The following is a 21,695-nucleotide window of genomic DNA, read 5'->3' as shown; positions in this document are numbered from 1 at the left end:
TGGTTAAATGGTAAAACACCAAAAATAGTAATATAATCAGGGAAAACAATACTTACAACATTATTAAAGTCTGTCACTTGCCATAACAGCCAGTCTTCATTCAAAGTGTACAGGGCTTTACATGTTATTACATCTATCGGACCTTTGTGTATCCTTTGATTCAAGGTACAAACAAGACCATACAAAGGTTCTCCAACAGATTCCTAGACAATAGTGAGATATTATTAGTAGGAGCCGAGACAATTCAAAACTTTATGCTAGGCTAAGGCTTCATGACAGGCATGGTGGCAGCGCTGGGTAGATATAAGGGATGAGTGAATGTGCTTGGGTTTAGTCTATGGACCATTCATGAAACCCATCATAAAGTCCAAAAATGTGCACTTGATATTTATGTCGTCACCTATTTCACCATAGTGATTTATTTACTTAAATGTGGTAGAAAAGTTACATTTTGTTTATGTTTACACGCTTTACACAAATTGAACTATTAGCGAGGCTTATCCAGTTAAATAATAATGGAAAAAGTGGACTATGACGTTTCACTGGTGTTTCAAAGGAGTTGGACGTCTCACTCAAGAAACCAAATTAAAGAGAACAGTAAATAATAATTAGCACAACAACTGAGTTAGCCAAAATAGTCTGAAATATTGTACAGTTGATGCACAGTATATAAGCAGCTTTATTAGTCCACAATTTCAAAGGAAGAGACAAGGCATGTTTTACCAAGAAAGGAAAATTAGAGTCAATTACTGTATTTCCCAAACAATAGCTAGAAATATTGTGCAGTCAATACACAGTTCATAACCAGATTAATTGGGCTACAATTTCAGAGGGGAGACAGGGCATGTTTCATCATAAAATACAAATTTGAGCGTAATATTTTGAAGAAAATAGCCAGAAATTTTCATCTTCACTTGTTCTGTCTATCAAAGCACTTGCGACAGTTTTAGCCTCTTAGATAATTTTTTTTATGTGCAAATCTGTCTTTTAACATGTGCCCCGGTTTTCTTTAGAGCTTGCACTACTTTTCCAACTGCACGTGTTGCGCACCTGTTTTCTTAGCATCACCTAAGAAAACGCTCACAACTTAAGAAGTCCCCATGACCACTTCTTCAAGATGCCACAGTTAAGCTTTTTGCCTGAAGTTAGAAATCTTCTTTCTAGTCTATTAAACCTCATTTATCAACAACATTACACTAGCTTGATAAATCTGGTGCAAATATATTCCATGCAAGTTCAAACACTCACAATTGCTATGATAAATTCCCCCCATGTTTTTTTGCACCTTTTTTGCACATGTTTTCATCTGCATTTGTTAAACCACATTTATCAACAACATTACACTAGCTTGATAAATCTGGTGCAAATATTTTCTGTGCAAGTTAAAATACTCGCAACTGCTTTGATAAATTCCCCCCATTGAGTTTGTATGTGGCTTACTGTTATTATTGCAGTTTTCAGCAATCAGCAGCAGAAACCCTCTTCCTGCAAACACTCTGATCTATCTGTATCTGCTCCAGGTCTGTTAAACATACAGTGAGTAGGTTTGCGACTCAGTGTAGATATAGCGATTCTCAGCAATCAGCCGCAGCAACTTGCTCTCCTTGCAAACACTCTGTGATCAGTCCCTAACTACTCCAAGTCAACTCAAACATACACTGACAAAAGGCTGCTGGGAAACCCTGAGTTATATAGGGTGGGGACTGGCATATAATAACTCCTATGATTGACCCATCTAAGCCACATGACCACAGTTCAGAGGCCAGAAAGTGCATTGTTGGTAATTAGTTGCTATAGACGCAAATGGAGATTAGTTTGCCATTTTCTTGAACCATAAATGACTTTGGGTTTCGGTCAAACTCATGTTAGACCCGAACCTAAAGCTTATCCCTAGAAGAGAGTAAAAAGTAGTGATAAAAATAAAAGCAATGTAGACCAGATGTGTATGATCAAACTTTGAAAACCCCATTTGCAATAATACAGACTCGGTATTTGAATGCAGGCAGTGTTTATAGCAAACAATTATTGAATACCATCTGGTCAATACTGCCAGGTACACCAGTCCTTCCTCCAAATCTCGATTTTGGAAGTCTAAGACTGCATGTGTGCCCGTGCTTGGTCAGCTAATGCCAAACGGCAAATCTTAAGTCAGCTGTTAGCTTTTCAGTAGAGCTGCAACATTTACCAATAAATATGTAGTATGAAGTTCTATGCAAAAGAATAAATTGAATTTATATACCAGAAGGTGAACTCTTGTACTGCATAGTTATTGGTATAGTTTGCTGATTTGGCAGATAAAATGTAAAGAAAATGTAACTGGTGTATGGTGAATTAGAAAGGAATATATAGTAGATTTGTACAGATTTTATTTCTTGTAGCCAGCAGGTGGAGTTTTAGGCTCCTTTTCACATTGTCACATATCATCTTACTTCCTTTGTTGTTAAAAATCTGTTGTTTACAGAGCTCAAAACCTCAAGCTGACAGGGGACCGCTGGTCCTCCGTTGACTAAATACGTGCTGCTGTAGATACCCCGCTTGGACCGCTGGCGTGTGCTCAATCTCCAACACTTCTTTTGCTCCATCCCTGGCCCCCAGAACCTATTGCGACCGATGACGCCGTTTGAGACGCTTTGCCATGCCGGTATGCGGGTCCGACATGTAGACTCATTAATCATTTATAATTTGGTGTGGCCTACTTCTACCTCGGAACCCAGTTTCCTGGCCAAATGGGAAAGGGACCTTGTCATGCAGTTCTCACAGGCCCAGAAGGACCGCATATATTCTTTCGCACACAAGTCTTCTCTTATATGTAAAGTCCAGGAACTCAGTTATAAGATCCTGGTGGTACAAGGTACCGACCTTACTACATTCTATGTTTCCCCAGGTCTTGCCTCTCTGCTGGAGTTGCCAGTCTGCCCCTGGCACTTTGTTTCACATTTTTTGGACGTGCCTAAGGGCACATCCCTTATGGGATCAGGTTATGGAGATCATCGATCAACTGACCATGACGAAACTGAAAAACAACCCTTCGGCATGCTTGCTACACATTTTGGATTGCTCTACTCACCACTGCAAATCCTCCTTTACCATACATTTATTGAATGCTGTCTGTGTGTGCATCCCCCTGCTCTGGAAACGCACCACTCTCCCTTCCCTATGTATAAAGATTACTAAGGTTGATGAAATTTACCGTATAAAGGGGAAATTCGGATCCGCCTGAGGCCCATGACTAGCTTTTCAATATTCAAATGCTTACTCCTGGGAATTGTCGATGGTTCTCCTAATTGAATCTGGACACTCTCCCCAGGAGGGGATTCCTGGACTGTTTCTCATTGATGGTGGGTCCGAGGGGTCTTTAAATCCTCCTATTTCATGAATGTCTGTTCTTCGATTCTCTACATACTCTTTTCCTCTGCTGCTCTTTGCTCTTATCTAGCTCTCTGTTCCTATTATTCTTCATCCCTTCCTTCTTTCCCTCTACTTGGCTTTCACCTCCTTTTCTATTTTGTGCTCCTGTGCAATTTCACTTCTATTTGTTTTTTGCACTCTCTCATCTGATGTCTTCAAAAGATGCCGGCAAGTGCCCCTGTGATGCCCTTACTGTGATGTTTTACTTTAGTATGAGTGATACAGGGGCTGACTTAGATGACCCCCTTCTAAGTACACTAGTTGCCTGGCTGTCTCTAGCTTTAATACTTCCTGAGTCATTGTTCTGAACAAGCATGCAAATTTAGACGTGAAGTCAGAATTCCTGAACTGCATGCTTGTTCGAAAGCAGTAACTGGAAGTACTCAACCTATTATAACAACATGACGGTCAGGCAACTAGTGTTTTTAGTAGAGGTCAACAATGGCAGCTTCCTAATTCTCTCACCTCCGGCTTTCTACAAACATGAACAGACACATTATTTAACAATTTTCTGTTTAGCCTATTGAGAGAGGTGGGAAGATTCAATGCGGACACTTCTCACACCAGTTGAGTTCAGTGGGAAAATAAAAGTAGTTAAACAGGATTTTCCTACCCAATGGCTTTGCTCCCAGAGAAGCCTTTTTTTATCTGCTGTTGCCCCTTCAACTTTTAATTTGTCTTTATCTTCCAATTTGACTGAAAATTGTCTCAGTGAGAGGCCATCATTTAACATCTAGGACCTTAAAGTGGAACTTTACCCATATCTTTAAAATTACAACAAAGGTAACCTGCACATGTTTAGTAATGGCAATCTACAAACATATACTTCTAGATAATTGCAGTCTTTGTATTCTTTGCATACATTTTTTTTTTATTTTCCTCCCTATTCTTCTCACAGTTGCCATTTTTACAAAAGGTGGTTAAATCCATCTCCATTTACTTCCTGGAACTCTGGCACATGTTATTAGGACATGTAACCATACACATCATCTCAGGGGAAAAAAAATATTTTCCCTGAGATCTTGCGAGATTTTGCAGCTTACAGATGAGATTTCCCAGCAATGCACTGCTGATGTAACCTTTCAAGGATGCATCTCTTATGCATGGGCTACATTACTAATTAAAATACTTAACACCCGGGAATCCTGTCTTTTTTAGCCTTTGTTGAGAAATATATAGATTTTTGTCAGTGACTTTGTATGCCTCCTAAATGAACAAACATTTGATCTTATAAAGAATAAGACCACTATAGAAGTCACATTATATATTAAAAAAAAATCTATTGGTATAAAAATAAAGTTTATTTTTATATTCAAAAAATCTATTAATATAAGTAATTCTCATAATCTCTTCACCTCACCTCCAGGGTCCTCTAGTTAAAATTGACAACGTTGTCATCACACGGACACACGTCCTCTGTGTACTAGGAGTATACTCGGATTTCACTAAATGGTCTTTAAGGTTGCGGGCTCTATGTTCTACTAGTTGTGGATTGAGTCCAACCATGTCTGCTATAGTGGGACATAGTTGCAACACATGCCAGTGCCTTTTCATTATGGTTCTTACTTCTTCCCATATAGATTGAAACTGAGTGATTATTCGCACAGGGCCATCTATGTCTGGTGTCTCATTCTTTTTTCCTGTTGTTGTTGCAGAGGTAAAAGATACATGCAAGGTCTACATGTCAAAGCAAACTAGACAAAATACAAAGATTTATATTATTGAGCGAACTAGGTGGAAAATAGTAGTGCATGTGATGACAACATTGTCAATTGTAACTAGAGGAGCCTGGAGGTGCGGTGAAGGGATTATGAGAATTATGTATATTAATACATTTTTTGAATATCACAATAAACTTTATTTATATACAAATAGATTTTTTGATCTATAGTGTGACTTCGATAGTGCTCTTATTCTTCATAAGATCAAATGAATGCTACATCACTAAAGGCTAAGAGGACCAGGAGGTGGAAAAACAGTAATTGTAAGTAAAAGTACAATATGTTAATTTAACTAAAGAATGAAATATTTTTTCATATCAGCATCAAGAGCTGCAAACTGATGCAATTTATAGTGAAAGGGGGTAAAGTTCCACTAATTTTGCCAAATGAGAGCTCATATGTTATCAACAGATGAAAACCCACAAATGGTCTGAGCCTAGACTGAGTGGAAGCACAGTCATGCTGTGAGGACAACAGACTGAGGTGTGAACAGATATTTATAGGAATAGAACTTTGCAAACTCACTTACAGGAAGATTTGCAAATGTGCAAAACTAGGCAATTGCAGTATACTTATATTGAAACTAAATACACTATGGCAGCCCATATGCAAATTCTTTTAGTTCTGCAAAATCTTCTAGTTCCAGCTTCCTCTATATGTGTTTGGTATATACTGTACATGCAGTCTAATAGTTCAAATAAGGAGCAGGATTTTATTAGTTTACATTCACTGACCTCTTATGCACAAAAATAAGTTCATTCCACAAAGACAGCACAAACATAATTGATAATACAGGGTCATTCTTAATGGTAGAGTTTTTTTTCCAGTAAAGCAGCACAGTAAGCAATGATGCTCTCCAAAGTGCTATGTCCTATAATGACCAATTGGATTTCCAATCAGTGAAATTAATTTTTGATGGGTGCACTGGGTTACTGCAATCTGCAAATTGCCCCTTTACTTAATAAAAAGACAGCGTGCGTTCTTCAGTGCCCTTTTTAGTTTTTAAGATTCTTTATGGAAGTAAACTATAGTTAGCATTTATCAAATCCATTAAAGGTAACATATTTCAGTGGTAAAACATGGTATACAGAAAAAATAAATAATTTATTGCAGAGGCCAGCTTTGTGATACATCAAAAATTGTAATACAAGTTTTTTTCTCACCCGCAGGAAGCCGTACAAGCAGGTGGCCATCCAATTCGTCAATAACTTTTCCACGACTGACTCTGTTCGTCTTAGCATCAGCTTTGGATTTTTGCTGTTTGATTGCTCTATTAAATCTTTAGTCAACGTTTCAAGCAATCCAGTGAGATAAAGCAAATTATTCTGAAAGATGATGGTCAGGTAGGATGCAAAGAAACATCTAGGAATAACAAATTCAAACATATTTTTAAAAAGATCCATATGCATTCCAACCCACAATTCTACCCAGCTTTTTATAGCATACTGCAACATATAGCATACTGGAGCCCTGCATTGGTAAGCATGTGGGATTTAATCCCACTAGAACCTCAACTCAGCGCAAATGGTATTTCAGCTTTGGCAAGATGTAAGTGGAATAAATAACTCAATTTTCTGCTGTATCTCTTTGGAAATGCAACAAATTGTGGTGAAATGTCAGTGCCAGCTACACAAGCAAAACAATGATCAGAGAAACTCACATTGAGACTTTGTAGTACAGACTATAGCTGGTCAATGGAGCAGGTTCAGAAAACTTGAAATAGGTTTGGAGCCTCTGAACTGAATAATTTTAAACATCACCATTTTCTGAATAAATTCTGCATTACAGTGTAACATGCTGAGAATACTGTATGTTATTGTATCTATTAAGAGAATTATGTATCTGTTAAGAGAATTATGTGTCTGTTAAGAGAAGCATAGTTCACAAAACTTTGAAAAGTGCATTTTTTGCTGCCCATATGAATACAGTTTTATAATTACCAAGACCTAATTTCTGTTGCATTTGTGCGCTTGTGTGAAAATGTAACTGATCATATATTAACTCATAAATGGTGTGCTTTTACACAGTTGTGAGTGAAACAATATCACACTATTCATAGTCATGTCATAGTCTTCAAGAAAACTGCAGCAAGTCCAGTTGCCTTGACTTATTTTTTACAGATACTCATAGGGGTCTATTCACTAAGCTGCCGTAGGCAGCCGAGTGAATGACCAACCTAAAGTGAAGTGAGCCGAACACTGTTCGGCTATACACTTCAGGCTGGTACGGCTGATTTCAGCCGTATATCGGCTGAAATCAGCCGTACATCGGCTGAAATCAGCCGTACATCGGCTTGCTTCGCATGGTTTCGGGTCGGCCGAACATGCTCAGCATGTTCGGCTGACCCGAAGTGCAGGAGGAGTTTGACTCAGCTGATCCAACATCTGGATCGGCTGAGCCGAACCTCCGGCAGGCTACTCACTGCTGTTCGGCCTATTCTTATAGATGCCGAACAGCAGTGAGTGAATAACCGAATGCCGCTGAGCGGCATTTGGCTCGGCTGTTCTGCTCGGTCCCTCAGAGGGACCGAGCAGAACAGAAAAATAGTTTAAAAAGTAAAAAAAAAGAAGTAAATAGAAAACGATTGTGCGGAGCTAGCAGTGACAGCTAGCTCCGCCCAACAGTTTTCTATTGTCCAGCGGTTGTGCTGCCGTAAAAAAAAAACTCTCCCAAGCGCTCTGGGAGCCTCCCACTCCCGGCCGCCCAGGAGAGAAACACTGCTTTTTTTTTTCTTTATTCTGACACGGAGCCGTGTCAGAATAGAAAATTTTTTTAAAAATGCTTTGCCCATTGGAATGCATTGCTAGATTCCATTTGGCTATTTCAATTTGCAATAGCCAAATGGAATCTAGCAATGCATTCCAATGGGCAAAGATTTATTTTTTATTTTTTCTATTCTGACACGGCTTCATGTCAGATTAAAAAAAACAGCAGTGTTTGTCTCCTTGGTGGCCGGGAGCGGGAGACTCCCAGAGCGCCGCCCAGGAGAGTTTGCTGTTTGGAGATCAGTGTCCCTGATCTCTCTGCAAGTGGCCGGAGCCAGCCGTAAGATCACGGCTGGCTCCGCCCAGCTGTCAGAAGCAGGCTGTCGGCCAGCCAATGGCCGGCCGCTCAGCCAGCTTTGGCTTTCAGCACGGCATATGCGTTCGGCTCGACTGAGCCGCTCGGTCACGTTCGGGAGCTGTACGGGCTATAGTGAATAGCCCGTACAGCACCCCTTCGGTTCAACTGAACCGAAGGGGTCCTGGGGCCGAAGCTGGCCGAAGGATCGGCTGAAGCTACCGCTAGATCCTTCGGCAGCTTCGTGAATAGACCCCATAGTCATAGTTAATATTCATATTAATGTGAAATGAGAATTTATATACTTTATTTTCCTTAAGCCATTTGCTCATTGGTATTGTATAGCTAATTATTATACTGACATGTTGTGCTCAGTTTTGTTCCCTCCAACCTATGATGTATTCCCCCTTTCTTGTTCAAGAATTAGTCGAGTGCCATGGCTGCTTATAACAAGAACACATGTACATGCTAGCTTGAAACATTATCATCCTTGAACTTCAAATGCCATCTATTCATTCATCTGTTGTATCCTGTTGTCTGTTGTAATCCTGCTGCAAGCAATAAAGCATTTTGTGGATGAAAAGGTATTTGTTGAGTTCAGCTATCCGATAATGATTGTCCACAGTGATTATACTGTATTTGCTTATACAGGCCAGGCATGGAGGTCTCAGCAGGGGATAAATCGCTAATACAACAATTGAAGTCAGAATAAATGGCGTTGCAGAAGATATTGCTCCTTGGTTATTATAATAATTTGCTTAAGCTCTGATTCTGTGTTTTTATAAAAGTTTACAAATCAGGTTAACTCTCATTTTAATGTCACTACAATATGCTCTGATACGCATAAAAAATTTGTATTTTAGTAGCTGTTTTCCCTGAACTATGCATAAGAAGAGTAGCAGAATTAAGACACATGTCAAAGTAAAATGTATTTAAAAGGAAATCCTGTGTTTAGCATTCACACTCTTGCTTACATCCTGCCAAGAGTCATAAGACTCTCTCTATATATTTTCGCCAGTTTCTCCTCGCTGACACTATACCCTCAATTACTGGAATCTCAGCAGAGAACCACAAAAAAAGAGCACCATGATGTGATCCTTAATTGCACAATTTAAATTTATATGAATGCCTGACAATGCAGATATGTGGTGGGGTGGAAGCTGAATGTACTGCAGGGTGTGGTAGAGAATTGGCAAGCCACATATGGTGTTGTGGGCTGACGGGTGCGAGATACGTGTCCTTGTCACTTCATGTGGCCCCCCATGTAATGAAGATGAACTAAGGCAGACATGTTTGAGGTCAAGCCTGAGTGGCAACCATGCCTCCCTCTAGAGATACAGTGGAGGAGTGAGTTTAGCCCCCCAAGGACAGGAAGTGTGTTTTTGGCAGATCAGCAGATGGAACTAAAATGGAAAACAGCCTGAAAAAAAGAAAACGAATGCAGCTACCACCTCTTAGATACCCTTTAAGTCTCCTTTTTTAGCTCTGTTCTATTTCCTAGATTGTTAAATCATTCTGGAAGTTCCCTCTTCCTGTACCTAAACATGTTATTACCCCTTTATTATTTGATGTACAGTACAGTTTGTCATACTGGCACTTTATAAAAACTGAAGGGTTACACAAACAGGAATACTCAGTGGTGAGATTTCTGTTTGTGGATAAAAGTCAGGCGACAGAAGATGAAAACATTTTTAAAAAGGCTGAGGAATGGGGACTCTAATCAGGACGGACTTTGAAGTGACATGGGGTTGTGGAAGGAAACTGACAAAGCTCTCTCAGTGACGTTCCGTTTGGATAGAAAACACCAGAGCTGGTAGGTTAAACTACAAAATGTAACTAAACGCAAACATCTCCAGGAAAACATTGACCTCTGAATAGTCCACACTATTTTACCTATTGCATCCTCAGAACTTCCCACGCGGTTTATAGATTGGATGTTCTCAAATAATCTGGCCTAGATTGCCTTCATTCAAGTTCATCCCCATGTCTACATTCCCAAGGAACCTCTACAGTTAGGAAACTTCAAGTGGTATTTATAAAAGACGCAACCAACCTAAGCATTAAGTGGAATGACTATACAGTGTGGACACACCATGCTGATGAACTCCAGGCAGATAAAATAGAAACACCAATTATTGCAGTTAGGTATTTACTCCAAAATAATAAATGCAGCTAGTAAAAGTCCCTGAAGCAGTTCTCAGGATGGGAGAAGGTTAGTATTAGGAGCTATTCAAGTTTATTGCATTATGTATGTGCTCAAAAGCAACATCCTAACAAGAGGAGAGAGAACATCCTAACAGGAGGAGAGTGAAGAGCTCACTAGTTTGCTGCTGCTCCTTCATTGTCCTGTCACAGGTTGGGGGCAAAGAGTTGGCTTCAAGTGTATTTAAACCCAAACAAAAAACTTTAATAAGTTTAGTCAAAGTACTGCAGCGCTGAACACTGAAAAATGGCCTGGCCAGGAAGAGGGTCTAAACACCTGGTCTTGAAGTGGTTAAAGAAGATAGCAGGTTGTGAATAGGGATGCACCGATATATCGGACGCCGAAACATATCGGCCAAAAATGGCACTTTTGGCTAAATGCCGAAAGTGCTATTTTCCTGCCGATACATCGGCACATCCCTGCTTTCTTTCCTCCCCGCTGGGCCCTGCTGTGTCTCAGCGGGGAGGAGAGGAAGTGTGACAGGTGGCCGAACGCTGCAGGAGTAGAGCGCTGTGAGCGGCCGGCGTCTCTCCCTCCACACTGCTCAGCCTCCTATCACAGTCCGGCAGAGCAGTGAGTGGGCAGAGACAGCATGCGCTGTCACAAGAGGCTGAGCTCTCCTCCCTACACTGTGTCCTCAATCTTTTTTTCTATTTTAAAAGGGAAATATCCCCCCAAAGCCCCTAAAAAGTAAAGTAAAAAATACAAATATTTAATTAAAAAAATTAATAACTTTTTAATAAGATATAAACAAATTAAAAAGTTTATAAAAATAAATCAAAATAAAATATTAAAAACATTTGAAAAAATTCAAATAAAAAACATTTCGGTTTCAGCCTGACAATTTTTTTTATTTTGCTTTTGTTTCGGTTTTGAAATTTCCATTTCGGTGCACCTCTAGTTTTGAACGAGCCAGATCGGGGACTGTGTGTCCAATTGTCAGCTGCCCTGCTATTCAATACACTACAAAAGCTGGAATGCGTAGGTATTTTGCTTAGAAAGGTGAATTAACCCTTTAACTGTATTAATGAACTTCAATGGTAAAAAGCCTAGCTCACAGGTGTGGCAGGGCTGCCTAAATCTCACGACTAGATGAACACAAATACAAATCTTTTGTCAGTAACTTACCTAGAGTTTAGCCATAAAGAATGACAAATCCCACGTTCACCAGCTGATCTGTCAATGTATGGTTAACCTTACACTGTTTTCTGGCAAGCAAGGATTTATACATTCAATATAAGTAAACCTAACAGTTTTTGTTAAATGCACACTATCACCTGTCCTTGACTGAGAAGTCCTTCTGTTTTTCTAAGATGTGGATTAGCATGACCAGAAAGTTTTGGTTCTCAAATAGATTCTTCAAGCTAGTTACGGTATCATCCTCATCTGTTGGATTTCTAGCATTTTTCTGGAAAGGCTGTTGATAAAATAACCACAAATGAATGTCACTTATATTTGACAAAAAAACAACTCTTTAAGGGCTAGTTCACACAAGATGCAGTTGTGGTACAGTCCGTTCAGTTTGGCAGCTGCATCAAAAACGCATCACAATGCTTTCCTATGGGATTTCTGGTGCTCTGTTTACACCAGTGCAGTCTGTTCCAATGCAGTCAGAAAAAATACTGCTTGCCCTATTTTAACTGCACATGATTGCTTGGGGACGCTTAAAAATGCATTAAAAACTCCTGCAAGTGCACTGGAACGCACTGGACTGCACCTGAAAGCCCATTTGAAGCCAAAATCGTGGTAAAATTGCAGTTAAAGATGCAGCAAAACACATTGCACTGCAGCTGCACAGATGCATGCAGTTCAATTCCCGGCCAGGTCACTATGTGCAAGGAGTTTGCATGTTCACCCTGTGCTTGCGTGTGTTTTCTTTGGGTAATCCCGTTTCTTCCCACACTTGCTGGTAGGTTAATTGTCTCCTGTCTAAATTGGCCCTCGTATCTATGCATGTGAGATAGGGACCTGTAAGATCCTTGAGGGCAGGGACTGATGTGAATGTGCAACTATTTAAAGCTCTGTGTAAATTATCGGTGCTATATAAATACCAATAATAAATATATACTGTATATATTGTGTTCATCAATCAACTTACCGAAGGAACATTTTCACACAATTTTTCACTTAAGTCCTGCTTGTTTCCATCAGGCTGAAAGAGAACACCGATAAATGATTAAAGTTTTAAAGAAACCAATTTACCGTATATACTCGAGTATAAGCCGTCCCGAATATAAGCCGAGGTACCTAATTTTAGCCAAAAAAACTGGGAAAAAGTATTGACCCGAATATAAGCCGAGGGTGGGAAATGAGGCAGCTACTGGTAGATAGATACCAATAAAATTACATTAATATTTATTTAAAAGAAAAATAACCTAGCTCTGTAAGTGGAAAAGGGGGTACAGGGCTACATATCATGTACTACGGATCATTTAACCCATTCATATTAGCAGAGGATAATTGTAAATCTATTGTTCAGTGCACTCTATATGTAGTATATAGTACATGTACATATAGAGTGCCTGCAACAATACATTTACAATGATCCTCTGCTAACATGAATGGGTTAAATGATCCATAGTACAGGGCTACATACAGATCATTTAATACATTCATGTTAGTATAATTGTAAATGTATTGTCTGCACTGTATTAGCAGTATATACTCTATATAGAGTATATACTGCTAATACAGTGCAGACAATACATATATAATTGCTTAATTAATCTCTCTCTCTACCCCCCCCCCTCCCCTCCCCTCCCCTCACTCACTGTGTGCCGGTGATCGGATCATCACATCACGGAGAGAGCAGGGACGAGTCAGCGGCGCGCTGGTCCAGTGGGAGGAGCTCCAGGTGGGGTCCTAATTTAGCTGGCTCAGAGGTGCCTGCCCGCTAAATTACAACCCCACCTGGAGCTCCTCTCGCCTGATCAGCGCGCCGCTGACTCATCCCTGCTCCCCTGCCTGACTGGCCGCTGCGGGGGGTTTTTTCTTCTTCTTACTTACCTCGCCGAGCGTCGCTGCTGCTGCGGTGTGCGGCGCTCCGAGCGGGGTCATCTGGCAGTCTCCGGGTCCTAATTTAGGTGGCCGGAGACTGCCAGATGACCCCGCTCGGAGCGCCGCCCACCCGAGCAGCAGTGACGCGACGCTCGGCGAGGTAAGTAAGAAGACGCGCTGGCGCTGACTCGAGTATAAGCCGAGGGGGGCACTTTTCACCCAAAAAAATGGGCTGAAAATCTCGGCTTATACTCGAGTATATACGGTATATTGCATCATTTTTGCTTAGAAACAAGCTTCACAAGACATTGCATTTGTACTGGACCCCTGGTTTTAGAAGTACATATTTACTGTACATGCATCCTCATTTTTTATCACTTTATTGTTGCGGTTGAAATATATACTCTTTCACAGACCAGGCATAGCACCTAAAGAGTTGTTACTGGGATTGCACACTATGTAAAGAAGATGGCGATAACACTTGCATGACACTTTCGAAATTAAGATTATCACCAGAACAATGACAGTATAAATGATTTTTTAAAGCATAGCTAAATACAAAAATGTATATGCTGTATTGCAGCTTACTAGTCCTTAGGTGTGGTGGCTTCATTAGTTTTCTTTTTTCAGGCTAAGCACATTTTCAGCAAGTACAGAAAAAACCTGTTGATCTTGCCAGAGGTGCCATGTTCTTTTAATTCCTGATTTTGCCTCAGTACCTTTCTCTATCCTGAATCCACCAGGGAGCCAGGTCTATATGGACTGTATAGAAAAGTGAAACAGTAGGTTCAGCTCTCAGCAATACCCTGTATGCCACTGGGACAGGTCAGGGGACATTTCCCCAGAAGTTTTTTATTTTATTTGGAGTTCAGCTTTCATTTCATGTGCTAAATATGATATATGAATAAAATGTTTACCTCTGGAAAAAAAGTTTTTAAAGCAAAATGTTTATAGTCAAAGAATGGAATGGTACCCAATGCCTCCACTGCCACATCTTCTTTATCCATTTGAAATTCTGCAAAACCTGCGAATGTATAAACGTAGACATACTGCAGTTTACAGAGACCATTACACATACAATTGCAATACAATATTGATTTAGACTAATAATATACAGATCTGTAAAAAGTAGAACATTGGTATATACATGTAACCACTGTATATCTGATACATATCTTGTTGAACATCAGACTTAACATACAATGGTTTTGGCTCAGCAACCAGGCTGCCAGTGAGCAGTTCAAGTGCTCTGGTCATGTCAAATTCTTCTTATGTGGCCTTATGTGAGTGCATTATAACACTATAGAGCTTCAATGCATAACAAATATCCACATGATATGATGATCAATCTGACATCATATGAATTTCTGTGGTAGAAATGTATTACTGTATTCTCTTCAGGGTGAGTATAAAAACTACACATACTTCAAACCCTCTTTATTGGTTAAAATAAGTGAAATGATCAGCAATATGTTTTTAGGACTGAAAGCCACACTGGAGAATGTGAAAAAGAACTAGGGTACAAACTCCTAAAAGGTCAGTGAATGCAAAATACATATTCAGATATGAGCTTCTCTTATATACAGTATTTCCATAGTCCAGCTGAGAGTTCCACTTACTGGAGTTTCTCGCTATTGTACAAATGCCAGAGAGCCTCACTCATCATGTTGCACAGATAATCGTGGCAGTCTCATGTTTTTTTACTGCATTTAAAACATTAAAAAAAAAAAATACAACAAGGGGAAGGAAACTTCCCTATATTGCCTGAAACAGATGAGTTGACTTAAGAACTAGGGGTCAACTGCCAAGGTTTTCCAAAGACATTAGAGCTGGTACTAGGTAACCCATAGCAACTAATCAGATTTCAGTTTATTGAAATCAAAGCAGTGAAATATCAGTTCTCATTGTTTCTTCACTGATTGCACCGGGTTACTGCTGTTAGTAAATAAATAGAATTAATGATAGCACTAACAATGAACTCAAGGCTACCACCACTTGTATCCGTATTCAGTAAAAGCTTGTGAGCTGCAGTGAGAAGATTCCAGTTTGTAATCAGGGGTATTGAGAATGGAAAGATCTTATAGTTTTTGTTAAAACCAACAACGTCTCTCAAACACTTTCCTCGAGGAGGCACATTTGCAAAGCAATACCTGGTATAACTCATTGACCCAGTGCAATGGCTAGCAAGTAGGGCTATAGATGTGCCTTGCCTTTATTCAATATGATACAACCCAGCTTTGGTATTCCCTAGAAGAGCAGATGGTTTCCGAGGCCAATATTCATGACAGTGCTGGTAGCTGCCCTAAAATTCCCATACACAGGTCAATGTTTTACCTACTTCATTCACTGTTGATGACAATAAATATAAAGTCGGTTCAGACAACCACACATTGGGTAAGTGATTGCTTAGCTGTATAGCTGACTTAACACAACAATCACATGAAATGTGCATACAGTCATTTCCCATTGCCTCACATTTTACTTAATTTTCAGATTTTTTTGCATACTCATATCCTGTTGAAGAGACTGTTGACATCTGCTGGAGGCAGACTTTTTCTGATAAACATGTACTAATTTGAGCTTTGCCATAAAGCTACACCAATTACCAATCTAAAAACATGTCTTATAGTTTTTAAGGTAAAAATATTGTTAATGCATTTAAATTGGGCCTAAATTCTAAAAACTAAAATAATGCACAGTACCATTAGTGGCTCCAAAGCAAAAGCATAAAATACACCAGAGATACACCATTATAAAATAGTCATGGTACTAATTAAATACTATTCTGCTGATTCTATCATAATTACTGATAGTGTTTTCTCTCCATTCTACTGAATTATGCATGCATTTAAGTGCAAACATAGGGAAGAAATGAAACTGGAAGGATCAAGGGATGCCGGGGTTTATGAAAGATTGTTTCTTGTGAATAAGCTTGGTGATATTAATTTTCACAAAGGAAGAAGGCTGCTCAAACCTCTTGTGAGCAAAAAATGGTCGGAACCAAATTTTTAAATATTTATCCTCACAATGTAAGATCTTTCTCCACAGTCTACTGCATTTTCAGCTATGCTTTGGGACTACCTATGGGATTCTACATACGGTAGTTTACTTTTAAACTTACCAATACATGTTACATTCTGGCCGTACATTCTTTGTACAATCAACTTTAGATTTACTAAATCTTTGTAATATGATGACCTACCTACCCTATCCAGTCAATTTGTATTCAGTCAGGCAGGCCCTTATACTACATAGTTTTTAGTAGAACTAAAGGAGGGTGTATATTCTAAAGTTGACAACTTTTTCAATAATCGATTATAATCGATTATGTCGATTAGTTGTTGCAGCCCTATATTCAAATTGTATTGTGTGTGGTGAGCTTAAGGCTTTTGGTCCCTGGTGGTTAACCTTCAGCCTGAAGGCTATATACAACCCTTTGCTACTGGTTGTGGAGCCCTTTACAGGCCCCAGTAGTGGGAGGGGATGCATTAATTTGCAGGAGTAATGACAGTGAACTCTAGCAATCTCGTGTATTGTGTACTTGGTCTCTGACTGTCTTATGCGGCAGGTTTACAGCCTCCCACAACACTGTAACATGTCTGCAAACTAACCATTTCCTCTAATATGTCTGCAGTCTCACCACAGTCATCGTGCAGAGCCGCTGGCCACAGCTATTACATTTCTCCCTTCTGACCTAGGTTGTACACACGTGCCCTATTCACATGGATAATTTGAGTGCAATACATCCCTTGGTTTATATGAGTGGAGTGTGTATTTTATACTTCACCAGATCTGTGCTCTTTCTTTTTTATTTCCTATTTAAGGTTCATTGCATCCCTTATGCTAATATAAGAAAGCTACAAGAATGTCAATTGGTGGCTAAGGACACTTTGTTTGACTCTGCTGTTGTGCAATATAAGCATGGACTGATTAGATGTGAGCTTGCTAAGTGTTTTATTTTTTTTAGATCAGTAAAAGATGAAACCTGATTGATTGTTATGGCCACATCATCTATGCTGTTTTTTATAGCAACTATGTCACTAATAAAAAACTTGAAACTAAGATCTGGCCATAAAAAATTCAGTTAATACTCAACTATCCCGCTACAGATCTTTGCTCTCTTAGAGAACCATAGTGGTTGAAGAATCTTCAGCATCTGACACTTCTGGCAATGTTGGATGCCCAGTCCCTCACTGAGCTTTGTGATTCGATCTGCCAGTCCCTACATCACTACTGTGTCCTGTAGTAACATGGGGCAAGCAGAATGAATCACAGCAGGGTAGAGGGGGACCAGACATCCAACACTACTTCGATTGTCAGATGCTTGAACCACAATAGCTCTTTGAGAGATATAAGATAGGCAAAGGGTCAGGTGAGTATTCACCTTAGTTTCAATTTTTATAGCTTCTATATTGCTACATAATTCTGCATCATTCTTACAGTTCCATCAGCACAATTGTATCTATTTTTTTGCTGAAGTATTGATGCCCATATACAGGTGATACATATTTTAGGAACGATCCAACTGTAATCATTTTACTTCATAAGAACACCCAATTATCAATAAATGTAGGACAATATGTTCACAGCACCAGCTTATTTCTGAATTATTAGTAAAGAGCAGAGATCAGACTACAATTTGCAACCATCCAGTCCTATTTTTCTCTTCACTCCAGTCTCTGCAGTGAGAACATTTGAATATCCAGCATTTGAAAACGACATATAGTCAAAAGGAGCATGGAGTACCTTTACTCGACAATACGAGAACTGACATCAACTGAGAGGTAAAGCAATGGAAGAAGAGGAGGTGAGTGGAGAAATGAAAGAAAAGAAGGAGGTACAGGTTTGAGGGGCATCTCTGGAAACCTCACAAGCCTTTAACGAGTCAACAGAGCCGTTATGAAACATTACAAGACAATAAGGTGCCGATCATATGTGGTTAGTAAGTAATGAGCGACCCAAGTATCCCATAAGTTCTTAAATTTAGGCATGATGCTTAGTAGTTTTGCAGTTAGCTTCTCATTGGTATATGCCCACTGTACTCTGTGTTTCACTTCAGCAAAGGATAGGGAATCAGTCAGCCATGCCTTTGCAATTGTTTGCTTCACAGCCATGAGAACATGCAGCATGCGATATTTGGGTACACATGCTAGCTGGAGGTTGAGAAGTGCTTAAGCTGACATCGCTAATACATTGGCACCCAACAGGATTGAGAGCATCTTGTAGACCCAGGACCACAGATCTCCCAGCACAATGCACATTCACCACATATACATAAACATTCACCCTTTCATAGCAGCCACAGAAACATTGGCCAGAATAACCAGGGACATAGTGCATGATACGACCGGGAACCATATACTAGCCATACAGCAGTTTGTAATTAGTTTCCAAGGCTAATGCATTTTTGCAAGTAGGATTTAGTAGTATCCTATAACTGATAGAAAAACATGAGATCCCCCCAGTATTTGAGCATGTTCCATATTTTCACAGAGTGAACCATGATGGGATTACGTATCAGAGATCTGTCTTTCGGTAATCACCATAACAGGTTATCTAAAGCTAGCAGGTCACAGTCAACTGCCTCTAGGGATACCCACAGCGGAGTCTCCTGAACTGCATTGTACTTCATTAAAGAGGCAAGCTGTGCAGTTTGATAGTACTTTTGTATATGGATTGTTGTATTTTGTTTACCAACATTGTTTATACGATGTGACACTTTCCACTTATGCGTACTGTAGATATCTGACAGGCTGGATTTTCTCTAAAGAAAATTTTTAGCGCAATATGCGAATAATTCCAGAACACATGTTTCAGATCACTTACCATCACGTATTTCTTGTCTAATGTCACACTCCAACTGTTCCAGCTGTTTGCTTAGTTTCTCACTTAGTTTTTTGGATTTGTACCTGGTTATTACACAGGTAGCTAAATGTGATAAAAGAAAATAATTTAACATAACATAAAAAGTCATAACATAAGCCATACCATAAAAAATGAAAGGACAATATTTAAATCAAATACTTTTTGTGCTGTCTAATGGCAGGGCTATTATTTAGGTCTCTCGATATAGCCTATGAACAATTCTGTTTTAGCTTCTGAAACACCCACCCACTCACAGACACTGGTTATTGTCATTGTCATTTAAAAATTCAAGGTTGAGTCCACACTTTCCTGATAAGGATTCAATCAACAAAGCATTTCATAAGCCCTGATGAAGGGGGAGCTCATTGGATCTCCAAAATGCTTTGGTTTTTTTTTTTTTATCCTGTTGACGTTTTATCAATAAATTATTATTTTAGGCTTCTATAAAATGTGATGGTGCCCCCATCTGTTCTTGATTAACTTCTGAAACTTGCAGGGGAGCTAGGATGCAAATTAGTAAGGATTCTAGATACAGAATAATGTTGGTTGTGTGTATTCCTGCTTTAATGTCACTGGAGATTGCCGAGTGGTTTACTGTGTCCAATTATTAACAGCAACAACGTGCCAAGGAAAAAGGCTCAGAGCTTACAAATTCTTTTACACATGTATCACTGTTAGAAGCATAGCAACCCCATAAGGGGCCTATGTGTAAATATAATGGATTTAGAATTAAGTGTGCTTGGTTTATTTGCTGCATATTACTGGTTATTTTTACAGTTATTTTAATGCACCAAAACTGCACGCTGTACAACTAAAGCTCCTTGAAAAAAAAGTAAAAATAGAAAGCATTATCAATGGAAGTAAACAAGTATGTCACTGATTCTGTAATTTCACAGCAGAAATGTCAGCATTTTAGTATTTCTTATCTGTTATTTACTAGAAATAAAATTCCCCCCATTCTGAGAGAAGGATCAGCGAACCATTCTAATACCACTCAAAAGTCCATTCCTAAAATAGGGGCCCTTACCATGTAAACGATAATGTGACAATTGCCTATTTCAGCACCCAGTGCTCTCAAATAGGGGTGCAGAAAGAGTTCCAAAAGCTGCAAAGTGCCGAAATGATCCACTGCTCAACAATGTTGCTCCAACGCCACAACAACCTGGCACATTATGATGCTTCCCCACAGCTACCCCTGTCGCAAATTACCATATTTAGTCAATGACATTGCCCATGATCGCCAGCTGGTAGGTTTACAAACAGAAGCCAAGGGTTCGGGTGAGCGAACTGGCCTAATTTGGCCAGTTTGTTTGGCAGTTCACTGAACAGGCTGGATTCAAGTCAAACTAATGGTCATCCCTAAGCTGAAGCGCATCCCTAATTATGTGAATAAATCTGTGAACACAGGGGTGATATACATGACAATGTAGGCCACCACTGAAATATACAGCATAAATGATCACAGTTAAGTGCAGATCTCCCCAAGCTCTCTCTACACAGAAAGAGGATTTTGCAGGATCGATTGAGAAGGTCTGCAGCAGACCTTACAAATCGACCACTGATCACCGGGACCAACGTGCCGCCTCACAGCCTTCTCCCTGATGGTGTGCAGGCGTTTACATGGAGCTACTGTCATCTGATCATTAACTTGAATGGGTGATAGCTACCACGTATAAACACCAGATAAGGGATCTCTGCTGCAATTAAAACGCAAGTTTCTGATGCAGGATTCCCTAATCGCACCTAAACCTACAGATATGAAAGGGGCTTTATTGTGTGTATATCGGTGTCTGCAGTACCATACCGGATACAGTTAAATTACATTTTATAGTATGAAATTTGGCAAGCGGCCCCCATGAGAGAAGAAAATTTGTCGAGTGGCCCCAGAGACGGAAGAGGCGAGGGGCGAAGATGGAGGAGGCACCAACGGAGGAGGCGGGAGGCCGGAGCTCCAGTTGGGCAGCGAAGATGACAAGGAGGCTGTGTTGGACACCGAGGATGAGGAGGCCGTCCAGTCGAGCACCGAGGACAAGAAGGCCGTGTTCCAAAGAGGTCAGACCATGCAAAGTAAGAGGACTGTGCTGTCAGAGCTGTCAGCATAGATTTTGCACATCCCTTTGGTGGGCTCTGCAGGATCTGGAGGGGGCTTTGTCGGGTCTCAGGGGGGCTTTGCAGGATCCATAGTATGCTCTGCAGCCTGCAAAGCCCACCACAGATCCTGCAGAGCCTTCCTGAGATCCTGTGGGGGCTTTGCCGAGTCTCAGGGGGCTTTGCAGGATCTGTGGTGGGGTAAATTTAGTGTGAGGGGGGGGCGCCGAGTTTTGTCTTGCCCAGGGCAGCCCCAAACCAGAATACACCACTGTGTGTGCCTCTAAAAGCTACTCCTTTGCATATGATTGGCTCTCCCAGAACCAAGACACCACAAAAAATTGCCACACGAA

At 40.1% G+C, this 21,695-nt stretch overlaps 1 protein-coding gene across 1 annotated transcript in view; it reads right to left on the bottom strand.

Annotated features, from left to right (window-relative positions):
- LOC108790058 (plexin-C1-like) overlaps positions 1-21,695 on the bottom strand; it is an 80,606-nt gene that overhangs the window by 6,257 nt on the left and 52,654 nt on the right. The window contains exons 16-21 of the mRNA XM_018560235.1: positions 19,216-19,317; positions 14,307-14,413; positions 12,491-12,544; positions 11,670-11,809; positions 6,293-6,491; positions 57-203 (exon numbers count right to left, since the gene is read on the bottom strand). Of these exons, the coding sequence (XP_018415737.1) occupies positions 57-203; positions 6,293-6,491; positions 11,670-11,809; positions 12,491-12,544; positions 14,307-14,413; positions 19,216-19,317 (749 nt within the window). The remainder of the gene's footprint in view (positions 1-56; positions 204-6,292; positions 6,492-11,669; positions 11,810-12,490; positions 12,545-14,306; positions 14,414-19,215; positions 19,318-21,695) is intronic.

The sequence above is a fragment of the Nanorana parkeri genome, unplaced genomic scaffold, assembly GCF_000935625.1.
Source record: "Nanorana parkeri isolate BGI_ZX_2015 unplaced genomic scaffold, ASM93562v1 scaffold442, whole genome shotgun sequence".
NCBI classification, from domain to species: domain Eukaryota; kingdom Metazoa; phylum Chordata; class Amphibia; order Anura; family Dicroglossidae; genus Nanorana; species Nanorana parkeri.
Note: the sequence above shows the minus strand (reverse complement) of the source record. Positions and strands in the feature narration are given on the sequence as shown.